Source organism: Argentina silus (genome assembly GCF_951799395.1).
Source record: "Argentina silus genome assembly, chromosome: 2".
In the NCBI taxonomy this organism is placed as follows: Eukaryota; Metazoa; Chordata; class Actinopteri; order Argentiniformes; family Argentinidae; genus Argentina; species Argentina silus.
The window spans coordinates 5,118,225-5,137,628 of NC_139656.1; the positions used below are offsets into that span (position 1 = coordinate 5,118,225).

General features: G+C 45.2%; 3 protein-coding genes across 3 annotated transcripts in view; 2 read left to right on the forward strand and 1 right to left on the reverse strand.

Annotated features, from left to right (window-relative positions):
* The first annotated feature begins 401 nt into the window (after positions 1-401).
* ilk (integrin-linked kinase) lies at positions 402-9,779 on the forward strand. Its single transcript, XM_083685704.1, has 13 exons — positions 402-469; positions 1,018-1,318; positions 4,901-5,066; positions 5,288-5,383; positions 6,119-6,215; positions 6,362-6,445; positions 6,611-6,696; positions 6,806-6,915; positions 7,222-7,349; positions 7,502-7,623; positions 7,797-7,896; positions 8,315-8,445; positions 8,590-9,779. Exons 2-13 carry the CDS (start codon positions 1,230-1,232, stop codon positions 8,737-8,739), a joined length of 1,359 nt encoding a protein of 452 aa, XP_083541830.1. The 5' UTR covers positions 402-469; positions 1,018-1,229; the 3' UTR covers positions 8,740-9,779.
* Positions 9,780-10,425: 646 nt separating this feature from the next.
* smpd1 (sphingomyelin phosphodiesterase 1) lies at positions 10,426-16,304 on the forward strand. Its single transcript, XM_083665462.1, has 8 exons — positions 10,426-10,983; positions 11,812-12,132; positions 12,282-12,562; positions 12,743-12,916; positions 13,288-13,459; positions 13,635-13,711; positions 14,308-14,453; positions 14,795-16,304. The coding sequence occupies exons 1-8, from the start codon at positions 10,768-10,770 to the stop codon at positions 15,259-15,261; spliced, it is 1,854 nt and encodes a 617-aa protein (XP_083521588.1). The 5' UTR covers positions 10,426-10,767; the 3' UTR covers positions 15,262-16,304.
* Positions 16,305-16,573: 269 nt separating this feature from the next.
* Positions 16,574-19,404, reverse strand: part of tpte (transmembrane phosphatase with tensin homology) — a 6,744-nt gene continuing 3,913 nt past the window's right edge. Inside the window, exons 13-19 of the mRNA XM_083686416.1 lie at positions 19,248-19,309; positions 18,846-18,926; positions 18,388-18,493; positions 18,074-18,171; positions 17,885-17,980; positions 17,587-17,657; positions 16,574-17,288 (exon numbers count right to left, since the gene is read on the reverse strand). Coding sequence (XP_083542542.1) covers positions 17,186-17,288; positions 17,587-17,657; positions 17,885-17,980; positions 18,074-18,171; positions 18,388-18,493; positions 18,846-18,926; positions 19,248-19,309 — 617 coding nt within the window. The 3' untranslated portion in view covers positions 16,574-17,185. The remainder of the gene's footprint in view (positions 17,289-17,586; positions 17,658-17,884; positions 17,981-18,073; positions 18,172-18,387; positions 18,494-18,845; positions 18,927-19,247; positions 19,310-19,404) is intronic.

A 19,404-nucleotide genomic window follows, 5' to 3' on the forward strand; every position in this document is an offset into this window, starting at 1 on the left:
GTCCTGTTTACAAAATCATGTTGATGGGCGATGGCATATTAATGATGATGATGATGTTGATGTTGTTGATGATGATGATGATGATGTTGTTGTTGATGATGATGATGATGATGTTGTTGTTGATGATGATGATGATGATGATGATGATGATGATGATGATGTTGATGTTGTTGATGATGATGATGTTGTTGATGTTGTTGATGATGATGATGATGATGATGATGTTGATGATGATGATGATGATGATATCGAATACGTGTTGGAAACTATAGTCGTGCTGTTGGAGAAACATCCAAAAAATGTGACACATAAGAAATGTTTCTCCACCAGGTGACAGTGTTGTTTCGGAATTCTCCAGATATCCAAATACAGTAGTACATCAAGCAAGAAGTTGAGTGGGGCGTGGACACAAGCTGTACCAAAATCTTACGCAGTGATTTAACGGGAATAGCTTGAATTCACCGAACAGGTAAGATCAAATCGGTTTGTCACTCCATTACTGTCGCAAGTGTTCTTGCTTTTCTGCGGTTGTGTCCAATTGTCTAGACGACGCAAGAGTTCAAAGGGAAATTTGCGGCGTCCGAAGGGAGGGACAAAAGGACAAAAAAAATGTATTACGCCTTGATTTCCTTATTTAGTAATTTAGTGCGAGTTTATTATATTCTGCTTGTTTTTTATTGTTCAGACTACAATAGTCTACTTACCTTGTTATAGGCGTACAGTTACAACTTGGCTTACATTGACTTACAGTTTCAAGTTACTTGTGTTGCTTTCTTCACATAAGAATTCTATCAACATGCAGTGACAGTCAGCATCAACATCATATTCTTTGTTGCAACATTGGTAATGATTTGGATGATAAGAAGGGTTCCTGTTAGTCAAAATATCTACATTCACACTCACACAAGCACACACACACACACACACACACACACACACACAGACAGTCATCAGCTGTGTACAGTTTTTTTTTTTACAATGACCAATCAGGCCATCTAGATCTACTCTCTCTATCAGGTGTAACAGAGACCAAGGGACTCCTCTGCCTAACCCTGCCCCTCTCCTGTGGACCTCCGCTGCACCCCTAACACTGACATTTAGCTCAGCTGAACAGAGCTGCTACAGTAGGTGGAGAGAGAAAGGAACGAGGGAGGAGGAGCAGGAGGAAGAAGAAAGAGGAGTAGGAGGAAAATCGAGGAGTAGTGTAGGAGCAGAACGAGGGTGCCACCATGGATGATATCTTCACGCAGTGTCGAGAGGGCAATGCTGTGGCCGTGCGTCTGTGGTTGGACAACACAGAGAACGACCTCAACCAGGGGTGAGTGGACCCCTGCACAGAAACACACATGCACACACACACACACACACACACACACATATGCCAGGTAGTTAGTGAATCACTATAAAACACCTCTGTCTAGAGGTTCTCTTGTGGTCCTCTGTGGCTCAGTTGGTAGAGCATGGTGCTAACAACGCTAAGGTTGTGGGTTTGATTCCCACTGGGACCATATATACTGAAATGTATGCACTCACTGCAATGTAAGTCGCTTTGGATAAAAGTGTCAGCTAAATGGCATATATTATCTAGAGCACACATGTTGCTGTTATCAGTATTCAGTGTGTGTGTGTGTGTGTGTGTGTGTGTGTGTGTGTGTGTGTGTGTGTGTGTGTGTGTGAGAGAGAAAGAGAGAGAGAGTATACAGAACTCACACCCAGTAGCAGAAGTTTCACAACTCTGTCCACAATGGAACTGATAAGAGGAGGGAGTGGGAGACAGAAGCTGAAACAGACATATGTCAACACATGAAGCAGACAGAACACCTGAGTCTGGACACAGGCAAATACAACCTTGAGAGCTCCATCCACACCTTCACTTTCTCTCTCAGTAAAAGTACCTATGTATACTGGTTGTTACCCAACAATATAGTCTTCTATAGTTGTCTATCTTTGACAGGAGATGTAAGAGAAGGAGGATTGGTTCAGCCATGATGATCATGATGGTTGTGAGACAATGGTGATGGTGATGGTGATGATGATGATGATGACCACCTTGAGAGTGCCACACCCTTCTTGTTAGCTTGTCTTTTGGTCAAACATTGGTCAAAGTCAATGACTCAGTTCTGCTCCTTCGGGTATTTTGATGGCTGAAAGTACACCCTTGGGGAGTGTCCTTCAGTGTTGTGTTAGCAACAAGTCAATTTTGAGGGATGTTGTAGTGATTATAGGGTGTAGTGTGTGTGTTCCTGATGGGCTGATTCTCATCATCACGACTCTTTTCCATGGTTTGGTGTGGACGGGAGTCACCACACCACATCTTTAGACTATGCACATGTGTATTCCATGTGATGGGAGTGTGTGACTCTAACAGTGACTAGACACTGCTTTACATAATGGAAAATGCTCACCCAAATCATTTTGCGCTGACAGGATGAGGGAGTGTTGAAAAAATTGAATTATTTATTATGTACTTATGGCCTTAGATATAGTGAGAGAGAGAGAGAGAGAGAGAGAGAGATTGTGTGTGTGTGTGTGTGTGTGTGTGTGTGTGTGTGTGTGTGTGTGTGTGTGTGTGTGTGTGTGTGTGTGTGTGTGTGTGTGTGTGTGTGTGTGTGTGTGTGTGTGTGTGTGTGTGTGTGCTGCAAGGGATCCTTGGCACAGTTGTGGTGGGACGGACAAATAGTTTCCATATTGTGCACTGACTCCAGAGCATGCTGATTTGAACCACACCAGACCTCTCTCAATATCTCTCCCTCTTTTCTTCTCCTCTCTCCCTTCTCTCCCTCTCCTGATGTCATCTCCAGACAGAAATAGCACACAGAGCCTTAGAGTGCCCAGAAAAGGCGTAGCACTATTTTGTGTGTGTGTGTTTCTGGAGAGAGGAGAGAGGAAAATGGTGGGGATAAATAAATAAAAAAAGAGGGGGATAATGGAAGAGAGAAGAAAGAGTGATGAGGCAAGAAGAAAGGAATGGGGGATAGAGGGAGAAAGCAGGAGTGGGCACAGAGGGCATCACACACCGTTTTCAAGATTCCTGTATAGCACTGAAGAGAACATTGAAAACTTGTCTTATCTGACAGTCGGTCTCTTTGTGAATAAACTAGTTTGAGTAATGACGGTGCATGTGCAGTATGGGGGTTGTTGTCATAGTTATGATCGGAGACTGAATCCCTAGAAAAGCACAGGAGCTGCAGCTGAGCCTTTCAAGCATATGTTTACCTTCCATCTCTGGAAGTCTACTGGCCTGGCTGCTGGTTCTGCTCTCTGAGTCAGCCCGCTCTTTGGTATGACAACAGCAGACTTGGCTTAAAGCTGGAACATATCTCAGAGTTGGAGCTACTGGGCTAGGACATGTCTAGATGTGTTTTAATAGTGTAGAATAATATGATTGTGATGTCTTGTATAATAGCACTGTCCTCAATTACAGGCTTCTAGCTATCAGGTTTACTGTAGTGTAGCCTACAGTTACATTACAAGGTATCCTCTTGGGCAAGTCCATAAGTGCTGTGGTTGTGTGTGAGGTAGGTCTACTCTATACAGATCCATAATGACCACACAGTAGCCAAGGCCATTTCCTCTACTCTATTCTTAGGCTGGGCCGACCACTTCTGCCAGAGACTTTCAGGAGCAGACTCAGCCGCACACATACACATCTGAGAAGACAGGCTATGTGGTATCAGGCTGTTGTTGTGTTACCATTCTGTGAAAGTATTTGTTTCAGTGTTCAGTGTATGTATGTTAATGTGTGTTAAATACTGTTGATAAAAACACAGTGCTAACGATTGGAGTGGGAGAAGCAGGGCTCCCTACTGAGCCTGAAATAAATGACATTTTGGAATTCCCGTTGGGAGTTCCACAGTGTGCGTGTGTGTGTGTGTGTGTGTGTGTGTGTGTGTTTGTGTGTGTGTGTGTGTGTGTGTGTGTGTGTGTGTGTGTGTGTGTGTGTGTGTGTGTGTGTGTGTGTGTGTGTGTGTGTGTGTGTGTGTGTGTGTGTGTGTGTGTGTGTGTGTTTGGTTGAGGATTCCACTGTGTGTCATTCCTGAGTTTTTTTCCCCTCTATCCTGTTTACAACTCTCACAGTCAGGGCAGGAACTGTCTGTTTATATACTACACTACATGGATGTGGATGACTGGACAGGGAGTAAAGATGGTGAATCCTATGACACACAGTGATCTGACTAAGATATGAACTTGTCTACCGTAGACAGTCTATAGAATGTTGTTGGCTCACAACAAACCTTACATTGGAGTTAAATCAGAATTGTTCCATTTTCAGGATCACACATGGCTGAGAACCTAGTCACTGACAGCTCTGGCCTGCTCTCTGGAGATTTGTAGACAAATAGTGTGTGTGTGTGTTCTCCTTCCCTGGTGTCTTTGACAGAGGACTGTGAGAAACACTGACAGCTGACTGGGGGTAAAACTATAGTAGTGGGAGGTAAGGTCAAGGGGGCAGTGGCAGTTAAGTGGTAGTTGGCAGTAGGGCACACAGTAGCAGACAGACGCGTGTGTGAGAATGTTAGCAGACTTGCAGAATCATGTGCTTCCGGTTAAATAAAGACAAGAGGGAGGGAGAGGAAGAGAGTAAACGAAGAGCCTGCATATGTGGGAGTCCCAGCTCAGGACCCTCAGGCACAGAGACAGACAGCTAAAAGGGTTCCCCCTCCCCTACACACAGAGGTTTAGAGGTGAGGGTAGAGGTGAGGGAAGAGAGGGCTTAGGAAGACTGTAACATCCATCCTCCAAGCCTCTCTCTCCATATTTGTGGTATTATGCAACACACTATTACATTCTCACATATCCTAACGATAGCATAACATTCTGTTGAACCATCTTTGTAGGAACAGTCATTGACTGGGTGCCTTTTCTTTCTCCACCCCCCTCTCTCCTCTCTCTCCCCCAGTGATGACCATGGTTTCAGCCCCCTCCACTGGGCGTGTAGAGAGGGGAGGAGTGGCGTTGTTGACATGCTCATCATGAGAGGAGGTCGTATCAACGTGATGAACAGAGGAGATGATACCCCACTACACCTGGCAGCCAGCCACGGCCACAGAGACATCGTGGCTAAGGTACATACACACACACACACACACGCACACACACACGCGCACACACGCACACACACGCACACACGCACACACACACGCACACACACACACACACACACACACACACATAAATATCCTCCTCTCCTCTTCAATTACAACCTCAAGGTAGTTGATAGTTGATAAAGTATATGATCTAAATCTTGTCCAGATAAATCATCTAACTAAATCTCATGTGTTTCCAGTTGATCCAGTGCAAAGCCGACCCCAACACAGTCAACGAACATGGCAACACACCACTGCACTATGCCTGCTTCTGGGGACAGGACCTGGTGGCAGAGGTAGGGACCTGACCTGACACACACAACCTTTTAGGCCCACACATTGATAATATATAAATAACTGGATGAAGTGAACTACTGACTGCCCAATGGATTTCTAAGAGAGACGGGATTGTTGCAGTGAAGCCAGGGAATGCTGTTAATGGTCGCTGCCATAGCCTTGGTGACATCTGATTGATGGCACTAACCCAGCAGGTGCAGTCCGTTGCTAAAGTAGAGGCATGTTTCAGTGTTTTTCTGACCTGCATCGGATTCACTTTTTCACCGACACGTGTGTCTAGGACCGGCCTTCAATTCGGTACAACGTACAGAAAATAATGTGCTCCTGACGTGGCTGGTGGGCTATGAAAACATTTACCCAAAATTGACCATGGGTTTCAATGGGGAATCATGCTGTTTGGCACCAGCCAATGCAGTGCCCTGCAGTTCTCCTCATGGCCACCTGGTATTGCCGGCTTCAAAATCTCTAGGCAGGATTGCTGCCCACAAACTGGTGTCTGAAATTGCCATCTGCTGGAGAGAAATAGTTACTGCAGTACAGTGGGAAAGGTTGCACTTCATGAGTTGTCAGTGGTCTATTCCTTTGTTACTTGAATGAGATAAGAAGATCCGTATTCAAACATGACATCATTTCCAAACATAGCAGATTAAATAAATGTGGATTTGTTGTGGTGTCATATCACACTAAAGTTCCTCCTCTCTCTTCCTCTCCCTCCTCCTCCTCCTCCTCTTCAGGACCTGGTGACCTGTGGCGCCCAGGTGTGTGTGTGTAATAGGTATGGGGAGAGCCCTCTGGACAAGGCCAAGCCTCACCTCAGCCAGCTGCTCAAAGGTCAGAGGTCATTCTAGGGTGATCTCAACTAACACCTACCTCCTCATGGACCTCTGCTGGTCTATGAGTATAATGTTCTGTCATTAGCACATTCTCCCTCTCACTCTCTCTCTCTCTCTTTCTCTCTCTCTCCCTCTCTTTTTCAGAGAAGGCAGAAAAACTGGGCCAGAGTCTGAGCAAAGTCCCCTTTAAAGAAACCTTCTGGAAGGGCACCATGAGGACACGTCCCCGTGAGTAACACACACACACACACACACACACACACACACACACACACACACACATACACACACACACACACACACACACACATACACACACTCACATCACCTCATAATAAATTCATGCTAATGTCTCTATGTTTGTCTTTGTGTTTTACTGTCTCTCTCTCCCAGGTAACGGTACTCTGAACAAGCAGGCTGGTATTGACTATAAGCAGCTGTCCCTCTTGGCCAAGCTCAATGAGAACCATTCTGGAGAAGTAAGTCCTGGGAGCTCCTGTCAGCCCTCAGCTAGCACTTCTCACCTAGCAACTAGTCTTCTCCTCTTTCTAAAACATATTCCCCCCCCCCTCCCCTCTCTCCCCCTAGCTGTGGCAGGGTCGTTGGCAGGGGGATGAGATTGTGGTGAAGGTGCTGCAGGTCAGAGATTGGACCACAAGGAAGTGCCGGGACTTCAATGAGGAGCACCCTAAACTCAGGTAGCTACAAAGACAGCAGGCTCAAACCATTATCACCTTTTTATTGGTCCTTCAGCACATCTGCTCTACAGAGGACAGCTCGTATACTGTAGCTACAAACAGTAACCTATCATTTTGATAGGAGGGGCCAGAACAGTCTCTTTTTTGTCGATCAAATAATGCAGAGACACCGAACATGAACTGCCTGACTAGTGATAACTGATGATGAGCCTGTATACGGCAGCCTTACCCGGTGTAACATGGACTAAATGCCCAGGCTAATCTCTTCCTCCCCCTCTCCTCTCCCTCCCTCATCTTCTCCTGTAGGATCTTCTCTCACCCCAATGTTCTGCCTGTAGTGGGGGCTTGTCAGTCTCCCCCCTCCCCTCACCCCATCATCATCACCCCCTATATGCCCTATGGATCCCTCTACAACATACTGCACCAGGGCACTAGTGAGTGTGTGTGTGTGTGTGTGTGTGTGTGTGTGTGTGTGTGTGTGTGCATGCGCGTGTGCGTGTGTGTGTTATTTTTGTACGAGGAAGGTGCGTTTTGCCCATTCCTTATCTCTGTTTCCCTCTCCTTTCCCCTCTCCTCCCTATATCAGATTTGGTGGTAGACCAGACTCAGGCAGTGAAGTTTGCATTGGACATCTCCAGTGGGATGGCTTTCCTACACACTCTAGAGCCAATGGTCTCTCGCCAGTACCTCAACAGCAAGAGTGTAATGGTGAGAGGCCACAACACACAACCATAACATGATGACACAACGGTAACACTTCTGGTCAGAGCAAATACCTGGTAAAGGCATCCTCTGTTGAACTCCTTAACGTGTTGTGAACAGCTGCATCTCTGGGATTGATTGATAAGCCTGTTGTTCTATTGATTGATTTTGATTGACAGATTGATGAGGACATGACGGCCAGGATAAGCATGGCCGATGCCAAGTTTTCCTTCCAGTGTCCTGGACGTATGTACTGCCCTGCATGGGTGGCACCTGAAGGTATCCACACTTATCTTTCTTTCTCCTCATCCTTTTCCTCCCAGAGTGTTCCTTTTTTTCTCTGCTGAACCTCTCAGGAATCCTCTTCAAAGTGTATCAGTCATTCATACTATCAATCAGACAGACAGACAGACAGACAGACAGACAGACAGACAGACAGACAGACAGACAACACACACACACACACACGTCTAGAATAAGTCACACTCAGTTAATCTTGTGTACTTGTCTCAAATTGAATGTGTTTTGTTTACAGAATCATCTTCACTTCCACTCTCTGCTCTCCACATCAATCTCCCTTTCCTGGATTCTTTCTCTTAATTTAATTATCCCTCTCCTCTATCCACATCGCTCCCTCCCCTTATCACTGTCCTTGTGTACTCCCCTCTCCTCCCTCCTCTCTCCTTTCTCCCCCCAGCCCTCCAGAAGAGGCCAGAGGACATTAACAGGAGGTCAGCTGACATGTGGAGCTTTGCTGTTCTGCTGTGGGAGCTGGTCACTAGAGAGGTTCCCTTTGCTGAGCTCTCACACATGGAGATAGGCATGAAGGTGTGTGTGTGTGTGTGTGTGTGTGCGCGCGCGCGCGTCTGCATGTCTACACAATAATCTATGTGCTGCATAGGGACCCTAACTTTATGTTCCACAATTCTTACCTTCCCCCTCTCCCCCTCCGACTCCTCCCCCTCCCCTCAGGTGGCTCTTGAGGGTCTTCGGCCCACCATCCCCCCAGGTATCTCCCCCCACATCTGTAAGCTGATGAGACTGTGTATGAATGAGGACCCAGCCAAGAGGCCCAAGTTTGACATGATTGTCCCCATCCTGGAGAAGATGCAGGACAAGTGAATGATGCCACACTACCACTTGTCTCCAGTTCCAGCTGTTGTTGCAACCTGCAGCTCTGCTTATCAACATCACCTCCATAGCCATGTCATGTATCCATTAAGCCACTTGATTCACCTCACAGCTATAGAGATAGTTTGGCCTATGCAGTTTTAACTAGAATATATTATGATGCTCTTAGACTACATCAAGTCCACGGCAACCATGATTCAAGCTTTTTTATTTTATATTTATGATATTCTTAGGCCTGGTCAACTTTTTCTAGTTTACTACAGCTGCATAAATACACACTGTTCGGATTTCTGTACTAACCTGTGATGAAAATGTAATTAATTAATTAATTAATTGGGGGGAACCCTGGTGAGTTCAGAGGCAAATTGAATGCTGAAATTAAAGTATTTAACACTAACAATAAGTGAATTCCCGGAACCCGGTTCCTGTAGGTTTCCCACCATTTCCACCACTGGTATTAACATGCACACTGCTATATTGAACAATAGTATGATGGTTTGGCAATCAGACACTCAATTGTGATGCTAGAGAGAGAATTGCTCATGAAACACTGCCAAAGAAATGTAAAAAAGGACAATGTTTTTGAACAAATATCTATGCAATTATATAAACAACATTATGCTTTATGAGTCGTATTGTGTTGTTTTACTGTTCTGGTTATGTTCACATGATGTTCTCTTTTTCATATCTACTCCTGCATCAGCATTTCTGGTCAGAGAAGGGTGGAATGACCTAGCAGTAGCTTTTGATCTTCACTTTTACTGACTGATGAGGACAGGGGCTGGACAGACTTTGTGCCAGCCAATTAAAAAGAAACAAACAAACGTGAACTGTCACCACATGATTCATTTGCAAGAAGTTAGTTATTTTGTCCAGCTCTATGCACTGCCAAATGGATTGTATGGGTTTATTTTTGATACAGGTTTTATCATTATAGGAGGGATCATTGCTGTATTTTACCAGCATTCAGATTACTTGACTTGTCATTGCCTTGATTTTTTTTTTTTTTAAATATATTTAATGTTTCTCCCTTTCTGACCCTTGTATTGTAGCTGCTTTTATAACTATGTAAAACTGTCATGCACCTGCTGACATACAGATTTGCAACATGGCCATAATCTTTACAACATATATAACTTTTCTCAATTGTTAGGAATACGACTTCTCGTTTCCTCTCCTCCGTCCTCCATTCGAGTCATCCTCAAAAAACATAGGAGAATATCTAAGAGGATCGGAACCTCCTCCCATGCGTTGTCACTAGGACACGAGGAGTCCTGTCCTTAACAATTAGAGAAAAGGCGTATTTTACAAATAGATCAGGTTGATTGAGGTCTGATTAGGTAATAAATGCTGACCTGTTGAAATTGCTAAATTGACAAGGTTGAAGTCATTCACTAAAAATGATGATCTAATGAGCTAATAAATAACTGCTTGTGAAATTGAACGAGCATAAACTGAAGCTGCATTATTCAGAATAACCAGGGACAAACACTCAGATCCTGATAGACATATAGTAAATTTAACCACCAAATAAAAGCTAATTCACAATAAGCTACAGCTCTGCAAGACCTTGGTTCTTCTCACGTGATATCAGTCAGCTGATCTTCCGCACAGCTCATAAGACCCAACTGAGAGAACGTGTTGTTGACAAGGTGGCAGAGGCTGTCAGTAGACTACTGCTGAAGGGTTCGCTGTGTCCTAGTAGCAGTACGATTTGTGAAAAGTTCAATAGTCGGTCCTGGCACAAACCGATTATATTTATCGGTGTGCTTTAGAAGAGAGTTCCGCTCTTTGGGGAACATAGACTTCCTGTTTGTTTACACATCAGTCGCATAGACTTTTATTATTACTTCTGTCGCACTGCGGACTGTCATGCAAAGTTTTCTTGACATATCGGCTACTGACTAAGTCAGAAAGTTTAAGTTGATAGCTACGGAAATCGACGTTACTTCGTTGTTCTCACGTAGCCTGTTACACGTACTGAAGTAGCGTTCCTTCAACTTGCCTGCTATCAGAACAATGAAAGTAGCGAATATGTCTACAGTCATCACCCTCGGGTTGGTGTGCTCTGCCCTGGTTTTGATGGCACCGTTGGGGACCTCTCACCCGGTGCAGGAAAAACCGAATCTGGCGTTCTTGAACCAGGTCGACCGCCTTCGGGTCGGGTTCAACTGGCGAAATCTCACCTGCCCTGTGTGCAAAGCTGTCTTCACCGTCCTCGACATCGCTCTTATGGTAAGCGTTTAGACGTGTTATTCATGTATGTAGCCTAGCTTCGTAGACGAGTATTTCTTATAGCATATGTTTCCATGCCAAGGGGGTAGGCATACGTTTTGCTGTGTAGCCATATGCTTAGATCGGCAGTGCAGGTAAGCATAAAAGTAACTTCAAACTAAGATAATAAGACAGACAATGTTGATAACAGGAGAGATTCTCATAAGACGTTGACCCGGTTCAGCTCAAACTATTTCAGCAATCCTTTTGTGGATGTGTTTTGAATTTAAAATAATGGGTATACCTTCTCACCCTGGTCACATACTTTTGTTCCTGGCCAGCACTAATACACCTGATTCAACTGTGCGTGTGTTATTTTTGTACGAGGAAGGTGCTCTTTGCAAAATGAAACAAAATCTTCTATGCACTCAAGTATTTCATGGCATCAGTTTCTCAAGTGGAGCTTTGTTAGATGGGCTCAACTAACACCCTAGGCATAGGCTACAGTCCTATTGAAACAGGAAGGCTTGGGTCATGGCTGACTGGAAGGTGTTGCCATGTTGTGGTTACATGTTATATGGTGTTATTTAGTCACGCAGGCCTCAGTCTCTTCCGTTTACTCAGCTTAGGCTACTTGTTATGTTTTTCTCCATTTCTTTTCAATGGAAGAATTTAATGTTAGGAAATGTCTGTGCCTGCAAGTTGTTTACAGCAGTTTCACTTTCTTATGCATCATTTCACACAATTATGCACAGCGTCATTTCGGCATAATTCAGGAAGTCACTCTTTGGTATCCATTCATCCATCTGCCCTTCTAATCATCCTTCCTCTGTCTTCTTCCTTTTGTAGAGTGAAGTGAATGAGGAACGTGTGGCGCGTGCGGTGGGGGAGGCATGTATCCGTCTCCATCTGGCTGAAAAGGAAGTTTGTCGCGAGATAACCGAGCTCTTCAGGGATGATTTCATCAGGGCGCTGCAGCAGTCACTGTTATGGCCCTCCGAGGCCTGCGGCATCCTTGTGGGGCCCCAGTGTGGCCACTTCGACATCTATGCCCCCTGGAACATCACCTTACCTCGGGTCCCGAAACCCCCCGTCACCCCCCCAACCCCACCCAAACCTGGAGCACCCCAGAGCAGGGTCCTCTTCATCACGGACATACACTGGGACCAGGTGAGTGTTCACAATAGTGGGCTCACCTTGTATCCCTCTCCCTCCATTTGCAGTGATGTGAAGGAATTGCAAATGAAGAAGGGGAAATTACATTTGCATTTAGATGTAAAACCTGAATTAAAAAACACCATGAATATGTGTTTGTGCAGGAGTATGCAGTGGGCAGCAGTGCGGACTGTAAGGACCCTCTTTGTTGTCGTAACGAGTCGGGCTCCCCTAGCTGGCGCAGACGGGAGGCTGGGTTCTGGGGAACGTACAGTAAATGTGACCTGCCCCTCCGCACTATTGAGCACCTTCTGGAGAACGCTGCTAGAACCGGACCCTGGGACTGGGTCTACTGGACAGGAGATATACCAGCTCACAACGTCTGGGCTCAGACCAGAAAACAACAACTGTCTGAACTCACTGTCATCTCTAGACTCATACGGAAGTGAGATGCATGCACGCTTGAATACACATTTAACTGAATCTCAAAATCCAGTCCTTTAGGGACTACATAACACGTAAATAGACTAGAGATGTGTTGGTCAATTAAATAAGTGCACATTTCATGAGGTTTCCCCATGTTTCATAAGCAGTAACCACTCTCCACATCCCTGTCTGTCCACAGACACCTGGGCCCTAACGTGACGGTGTACCCTGCAGTGGGGAACCACGAGAGTACCCCGGTAAACAGCTTCCCCCCCCCCTTCGTCCATGGCAACAGGTCCTCACGCTGGCTCTATGATACCATGGCACAAGAGTGGGGGCCATGGTTACCAGATCAGGCCCGGGAAACCATCAGGTATTGTATCCTCCATTTAGTGTGTGTACCTTCCTCCTGAGAACACAGAAGCTCAGTTACTGAAGTGCATAAACCTACATGACTTAGATGCGGTAGAAGCGGTACAAGCACTGGATGTGCTGATCCCCAGTCATGTGAGGAGTAGTGGTGTGATCACACACAGTTAGTTCCCTGAGGTTTGAGGTAGCAGTCTATTTATTTGAAGCAGGAGTGGTCATGCTTCCTGGATTATATCACTAGTATAGACTCTGTAGGGGATTTTGATGAGCGGGGGGGGGGGGGGGGGATCTATAGCAGATGTGAATTAGCTACAGTAAGTGCAGGAGACCCAGAACACTTGTGGTCTCACACTATATACCCCCTCTCCCCAGGCATGGGGGGTTCTACACGGTAGAGATCCAGCCTGGTCTGAGGGTGGTCTCCCTCAACATGAACTTCTGTGCCAGAGAGAACTACTGGTTGATGGTGAACTCCACAGACCCAGCTAACCAGCTCCAATGGCTGGTCCACATCCTCCAGGCCAGCGAGGACAAGGGAGAGAAGGTGTGTGTGTGTGTGTGGGGGGGGGGGGGGGGTTGGTGGTGTGCGTGCTGAATTTGTGAAATACAGTATCTGCATCTTATTAAATGTTAATGTATTGATTGGTGTGGTGCTATTGGCATGCCTGGTAATATAACCTTCCACTGTTCTGACCCTCTCTACTCTCTCTCCCCCTCAGGTGCACATCATCGGACACATCCCTCCTGGCCTCTGTCTGAGCAGCTGGAGCTGGAACTACTATCACATCCTCAACAGGTGTGTGTGTGTAGCTGTGTGTGTAGCTGCCATCTACAGACATTATGATCTTGTTTGCCACTATTCTGGCTGCCGCCCTAGTTTCCGAGAGTGACCCTGTTTCCTGTTGCTGCCGCATGCCACAAGTTTCAGTTCACTTCAGTTCATGACCCAAGAGTTTGAACTAACGTCACTGTATTTATGATGCAAGAAAAATCCTTCTTTTAGCCTTGTGACTGCCTATGGCCCCTGGTCCGAACATTGATTACTTTATCTTATGATGACTGATGGATAGATGATTCACTTACTTAAACAAATGTATTTGTTATAAGTCGCTTTGGATAAAGGTGTCTGCTAAATGCTGTAAGTGTGTTTCTTCACCACATGCTGTTACTTCCAGTTTTTTATCAGTGATTAGTGTGTTTAGCAATCCTTCCTGCTCTCGGTTCCATCCAGCTCTGTGCTGTGGTCTAAACTCGGATGCTCTTTCCTAAGTTCACCGAACTTGACCTCCTGGTTAATAATTTGAAGTAACATGTGATGCGTCCACCGTTGAGACTATCCAGGTTTATTTGATGTTGATGACAATCAAATGTGTATGTCATTTGTTTCTCCAGATACGAGAGTACGATCACGGGGCAGTTTTTTGGACACACACACTTGGACGAGTTCCAGATGTTTTATGACGAGGCAACCATGACGCGTGCAGTAGGAGTGGCCTTCATCGCTCCGAGTGTCACCACCTTCATCAACCTGAACCCAGGTGAGGCGTGAACCTCATGAATGTTTATCCTGAACCCATCTGGGGGGAGAACCACTGTTACAGAAGTGTCAAAAGGCCCAAGGCCACAGGCATATTGATTGTTACCATCTTCCCTTTTTCTCGTATAGAACAACCTCCTAAAGCTGTTTCATTTCTCACCAGCTCTCTTCAGACTCTGACAATGCATATTTTATCAACCCTTCTCCTATTCTCTCTCAGCGAAATATGAGTTAATTTCAGTCGGCATGAAATTGGCATAATGGGAAATTGTTGCGTTACTCTGTTTTGTAACATGTGTTTGAACATGTCTGAGTGTGTTGTACTGTGCTTCCGGTTGCCAGGTTACCGTGTGTACTTTGTTGATGGGAACTACAAGGACAGCTCTCGGCTGGTGCTGGACCATGAGACCTACATCCTCAACCTCACAGAGGCCAACAACCACCCAGAGGGATTCTCACCTATGTTCCCCAACTCCCCCCTCAACCTACTGTCCCCCCTGTCCAGTCACCCTGACCCTAACCCCAAGTGGACCCTGCTGTACCGGGCCTCGGAGGCCTACGGCATGACCAGTCTGTTCCCTTCAGACTGGGACGGGCTGATCCGGACCTTCCTGAGTGATGACCGGGTCTTCCAGAAGTTCTGGTACCTGAGGTTTAAAGGCCATGTGTCAGAGCCCTGCAAGGAGACCTGTAAGACCTCTCACATCTGCTTCCTACGGAGCGGCAGGTACGACGAACTGGAGCAGTGTGACCTGCTGAACGGATTTAACGGAGACATGGTCCGGGCCGTCAGGAAGACGATGTGCTGAACTGAACTGGAGCCACAGCTCACCTTCACACTTTGTTGAGAGAGACCAGTTCCTACGACTGACTATGTCATAATGATAAACAAAGCAGATTGATTGTCATGTTTCAGGTTTGTGTGTTTCACATAGTTCTATCACCTCAGGTCACTTGCTCTCTCAGAGAAAGACTGCGTTGTGAATCTGTAGATGGACATTGCATTGGAGCAGGGCCTTTAGCTGTTGTGGTAATCATGTCCTCCAAAGATCACCTAAAATATTTGCCTAATTGCATTGTTTAGTCAGATCATATGCCATGAGTGTTATTGTTTTCGTGGCAATATTGATGCTGTTTGATGTCACGTGTGTTTGTTAGTCCCAAACACTGAACATGAGGATGACTGGTGGTGGTGGGTGGATAGAAATTGTGAATCATGATTTTATCACTTATAAGTACTTGGTGGCCCTTCATTCTTCAAACCGATATGGAATAAGACCAGTGACTGTAGATGGGTTGCTGGGAGTATTGAGCCAAAAATACCCTCCTCCTACCCTTCTAACCCTGCTTGAAATATCCCCTAGGTGGTGCTGAAAAACACTTTGACTTCCACTTTAGTGCAGAGCTGCCTTTTTAAATTGGTGGGATATAGGTCTCAAGGGTTTTTATATTACCCTTTGAAATATCTTTCCAGTCTCCTCAAGCCATTGTGGCTGAATAGTTTGGTGTGAACCACAACTATTCTCCCAACTAGACAGCCATTGTCGAATGTAGCGCTTTCTACCCCTACTAAGAATGTGGCCGCCCAAACAGACATCCAGAGAGAATGGTTTAGCAATTAATGTACAGTAATACCTCTGTCTGTATCTGCACTTTAATTTGTCCTCTTATGATTTGTTGATCAGTTAGGGACTGTAATCGTCAAACAAAGAACAAGTGTCTCTCTCCTTTGCATATGTTGAGTTACCTCTGCCATAAGGGTGTGTGGGTCTGTCAGCCATGGGTTGTTTGTGTGTGACACACTTGTAATATTTCAAAGACGGAAAGTATTGTAAAATAAATCATGTGAATATTTTGAGATTGACTTCTTGTTGTCCACTTTTCTTTGATCAGTTTTCGTATACTGTGTTACCATGCCGATGATTACTAATTACAGTAGGCTACAAGAAATTGGTTACCGGTAACTCATATTTTGAACACCCCAGTATGCTGTTAACCCTTAGAGAATGTATTTTCATTCTTGAGAGTAAAAACATACAAGTTTTGTATTGAAATGTATTTGGGTTTATTTCACATGGGGAATATGTTGAATTACTGTTTTGATATTGCACAATATTCACTATAATTCTCACATGAACGCACATAACCAAAATCACAGTCTGCCCAACAGACAGACAGCTCTTACAGTACTCTTCCAGGGGTGACAACATTGGAATTAATCTACTTAAGGCGTTGGTGTTGAACATCCAAATAGTCCCTTTTTCACAGAAATACATGTACAAAAAAATTGTAAATAATAGAAAATAAAGCAAACATGCAACACTAGATAGTGTGCATAGGTGAGTGGTCTATGGCTCAGTGCAAATGTCACTGGTTTTTCCAACATCAGCAGCTAGAGTGGTGCATTCAGGGTTACAGAGGTATTAACAACAACACAGCTAAGAGTCAACTATACGAGAGGTCCCTGTGCCATGACCAGCCTACAAAGAAGAGCTGACATTGGGGTGTATCTCAATAGTCTAAAAGAGGCTTCCCTCTTTTTGCCTCCTTTCCTTCAGCTGCATTGGTAAGAAAGAACTAGACAGGATAAAGCATATTCCCAATAGCCAGAATCCACCACATTTCGACCCTTTGCTTTCAAAGAGCGGGAGAGGAGACAAGGAGAGGACGCTGCTTTAGATGATGGAGACGCTCCCTGTGATACTACTCTCTCCCTGCATCGAATGGGGTTATTCAGGGGTCGGAGAAGAACATCGTCACGCCAAAGTCCTCCTTGTAGAGTTCCCAGGTCTTGGCTTTGTGGGGGTTGTCCAACTCTTCCCTGGAGAGAAACAGCCTGAGAGGGAGGGGCATTGAAGACAAAAGGATGGCAAGGACAGGGTTAAAATGTTAAAATGGAATTATTACATAAAAGGAGATGACACAAACTATGGCTAGGATAATGTACAGCAGCATGATCAAAGACTGCATGATTAAATGTTGAACTAGGGCTCAGTGCTATGGCTGACGGCTCTGAAATTGTCCACTCTACAAGTCCTCTCAGGTTGATAGCTACAGTATGAGCTTGGCCTCACTGAATATGTCTGTTAGAGTGCTCACTAACTAGTTACATGGAAGAGGAGGCAGGGTCATACTTGTTGTCTTCTATAAAGGAGGTGTTAAACCAGAAGTAGAACGGGCAATCCTCGTATCCTTTAGGCAGGCCCTGGGGAGAACGCAGACAAGGAACCGTTAGCAGCTGATGAACTGGAGAAGGAGCAACTGAATGAATATTGCACTGTATGTATCTTAATGACCTAATGTGGCTTCCTTTCTTCAGAGTATTGAGATGTATATTGTTATTTTTTGGATGTGCTACATTTAACTTTTTCCCCTGAACACATGCTTCAGTTGGTTGAGTTAATAGCTTCAAACTAAAACACAAGCACTCACAGCGCTGGACTCGAACATGACCTTGACGTCCCCACTGACCACCGGCCCCTCCTGTAGACTGATCACCACAGCATTACTGCCAACATCAGGGAATACCTGGGGATCAATCAATCAATCAATCAATACTTGGGGAGTGTCTATTGTACATGTACAGTACTGTGAATGTGTGACTGAGTGTGTGAGGCTCACCGAACAGTTCTCCTGTTTGGCGCACACACACTGAAACACCAGCTCCTTCCTCACTATGATCTTCACCTTCAGATCACTGCCATTACCCTTGCCCACACCTGTGAGTAACACACACACACACACACACACACACACACACACACACACACACACACACACACACCAAAGTTGATGCTCTAATGTAATACACAGTGGTAGAGTAAACAGTAGTCAGTATAAAGTCCAATGGTTACCTGCAATGGAATGAATGCTCTTATGTAATATAATGTACAGTGGTACAGTACAGTGAGTAGAACGTGATGTGTTTACTGTACCTGCTATAGAGTGGATACGTATGCTCTTGATCTTCAGGCTCTGTTCTGGAGGCAGCTGTCTGTTGAACTTGGTCTTCATCACCTCATAGTAGCCAACGTACCTGCTCTGTGAACCACACAGGGACGAAAACAACAACCAAATGATAGCCTAGAGGTACAGAGGTATTCCAATCTAGAAATACATAGTATACAGAATAGTATGACTCCGCTTCAGGTATACAAAGACAGGGACCACTGTTGCTAACATGCTGTGCACACTTCATTGTGTCAACATCATGGAATTGAAATTTCCCAAAGGATGCATGAAAGGCAAGCTACAACTCTCACACATATCCATACAGTATATACTATCAATGGGAGATTTGCATACAGTAGAAGTTAATGCATGCATATACTCAAGTTAGACATGGTCCCTATATGAACAATAAAACAGTAAACAAGAGTAAGTCTGTCTATACCTGAGAGGGAGTCTCCACCCCCTGGAACTTGGAGCTGCGGCTCTTGTCTGTCCTCCTCTCCCCAAAGTAATCCAGACTGTCCTGAGATACACACACAGGTGAACAGTTCAAAATGCTGTGCGTTTAGTTTCATTACTCTTCAGATGCAAAACATGGTTTCATGAGTTAAGAACATTCAGATTATTCAACAGCTGGGAAGGTTGGAGTTGATAGATTATGGAGAGGTTGAATAAACCCAGATTAAGCCCACTCCTGGATTAAAAAGTACTTTCAATGGTAGCCCTTGATGGAGGCTAGTCATATCAGGGACGCTTTAATGGAACGTGCTTTAGGTTTAATCTGGGTCAGTCCAATCGAACCCAAGATGAGAAAAACAGGCACGTTCAAGGTGTCTTATCCTACCTGTGCACTCTCAAACTGGTCACTGTCAATGAGCCAGGTACACACCAGAGTCCCTGTCCGTCCTGTAAAAGAGCACACAGTTTTACCACAGGGAGGAGGATGAGGTTGCCCTGAGACACTGATCTAAGGTCAGTTCGCCATTTTATCCCCCAATGGA

Coding starts and splice junctions, on each gene's coding strand:
- ilk (XM_083685704.1), top strand. CDS start 1,230: ATGGATGATATCTTCACGCAGTGTCGAGAGGGCAATGCTGTGGCCGTG. Junction 6,697..6,805: donor ATGAGAACCATTCTGGAGAA/GTAAGTCCTGGG, acceptor CTCTCCCCCTAG/CTGTGGCAGGGTCGTTGGCA. Junction 6,916..7,221: donor GAGGAGCACCCTAAACTCAG/GTAGCTACAAAG, acceptor CTTCTCCTGTAG/GATCTTCTCTCACCCCAATG.
- smpd1 (XM_083665462.1), top strand. CDS start 10,768: ATGAAAGTAGCGAATATGTCTACAGTCATCACCCTCGGGTTGGTGTGC. Junction 12,133..12,281: donor CGGACATACACTGGGACCAG/GTGAGTGTTCAC, acceptor GTGTTTGTGCAG/GAGTATGCAGTGGGCAGCAG. Junction 13,712..14,307: donor TACTATCACATCCTCAACAG/GTGTGTGTGTGT, acceptor TTGTTTCTCCAG/ATACGAGAGTACGATCACGG.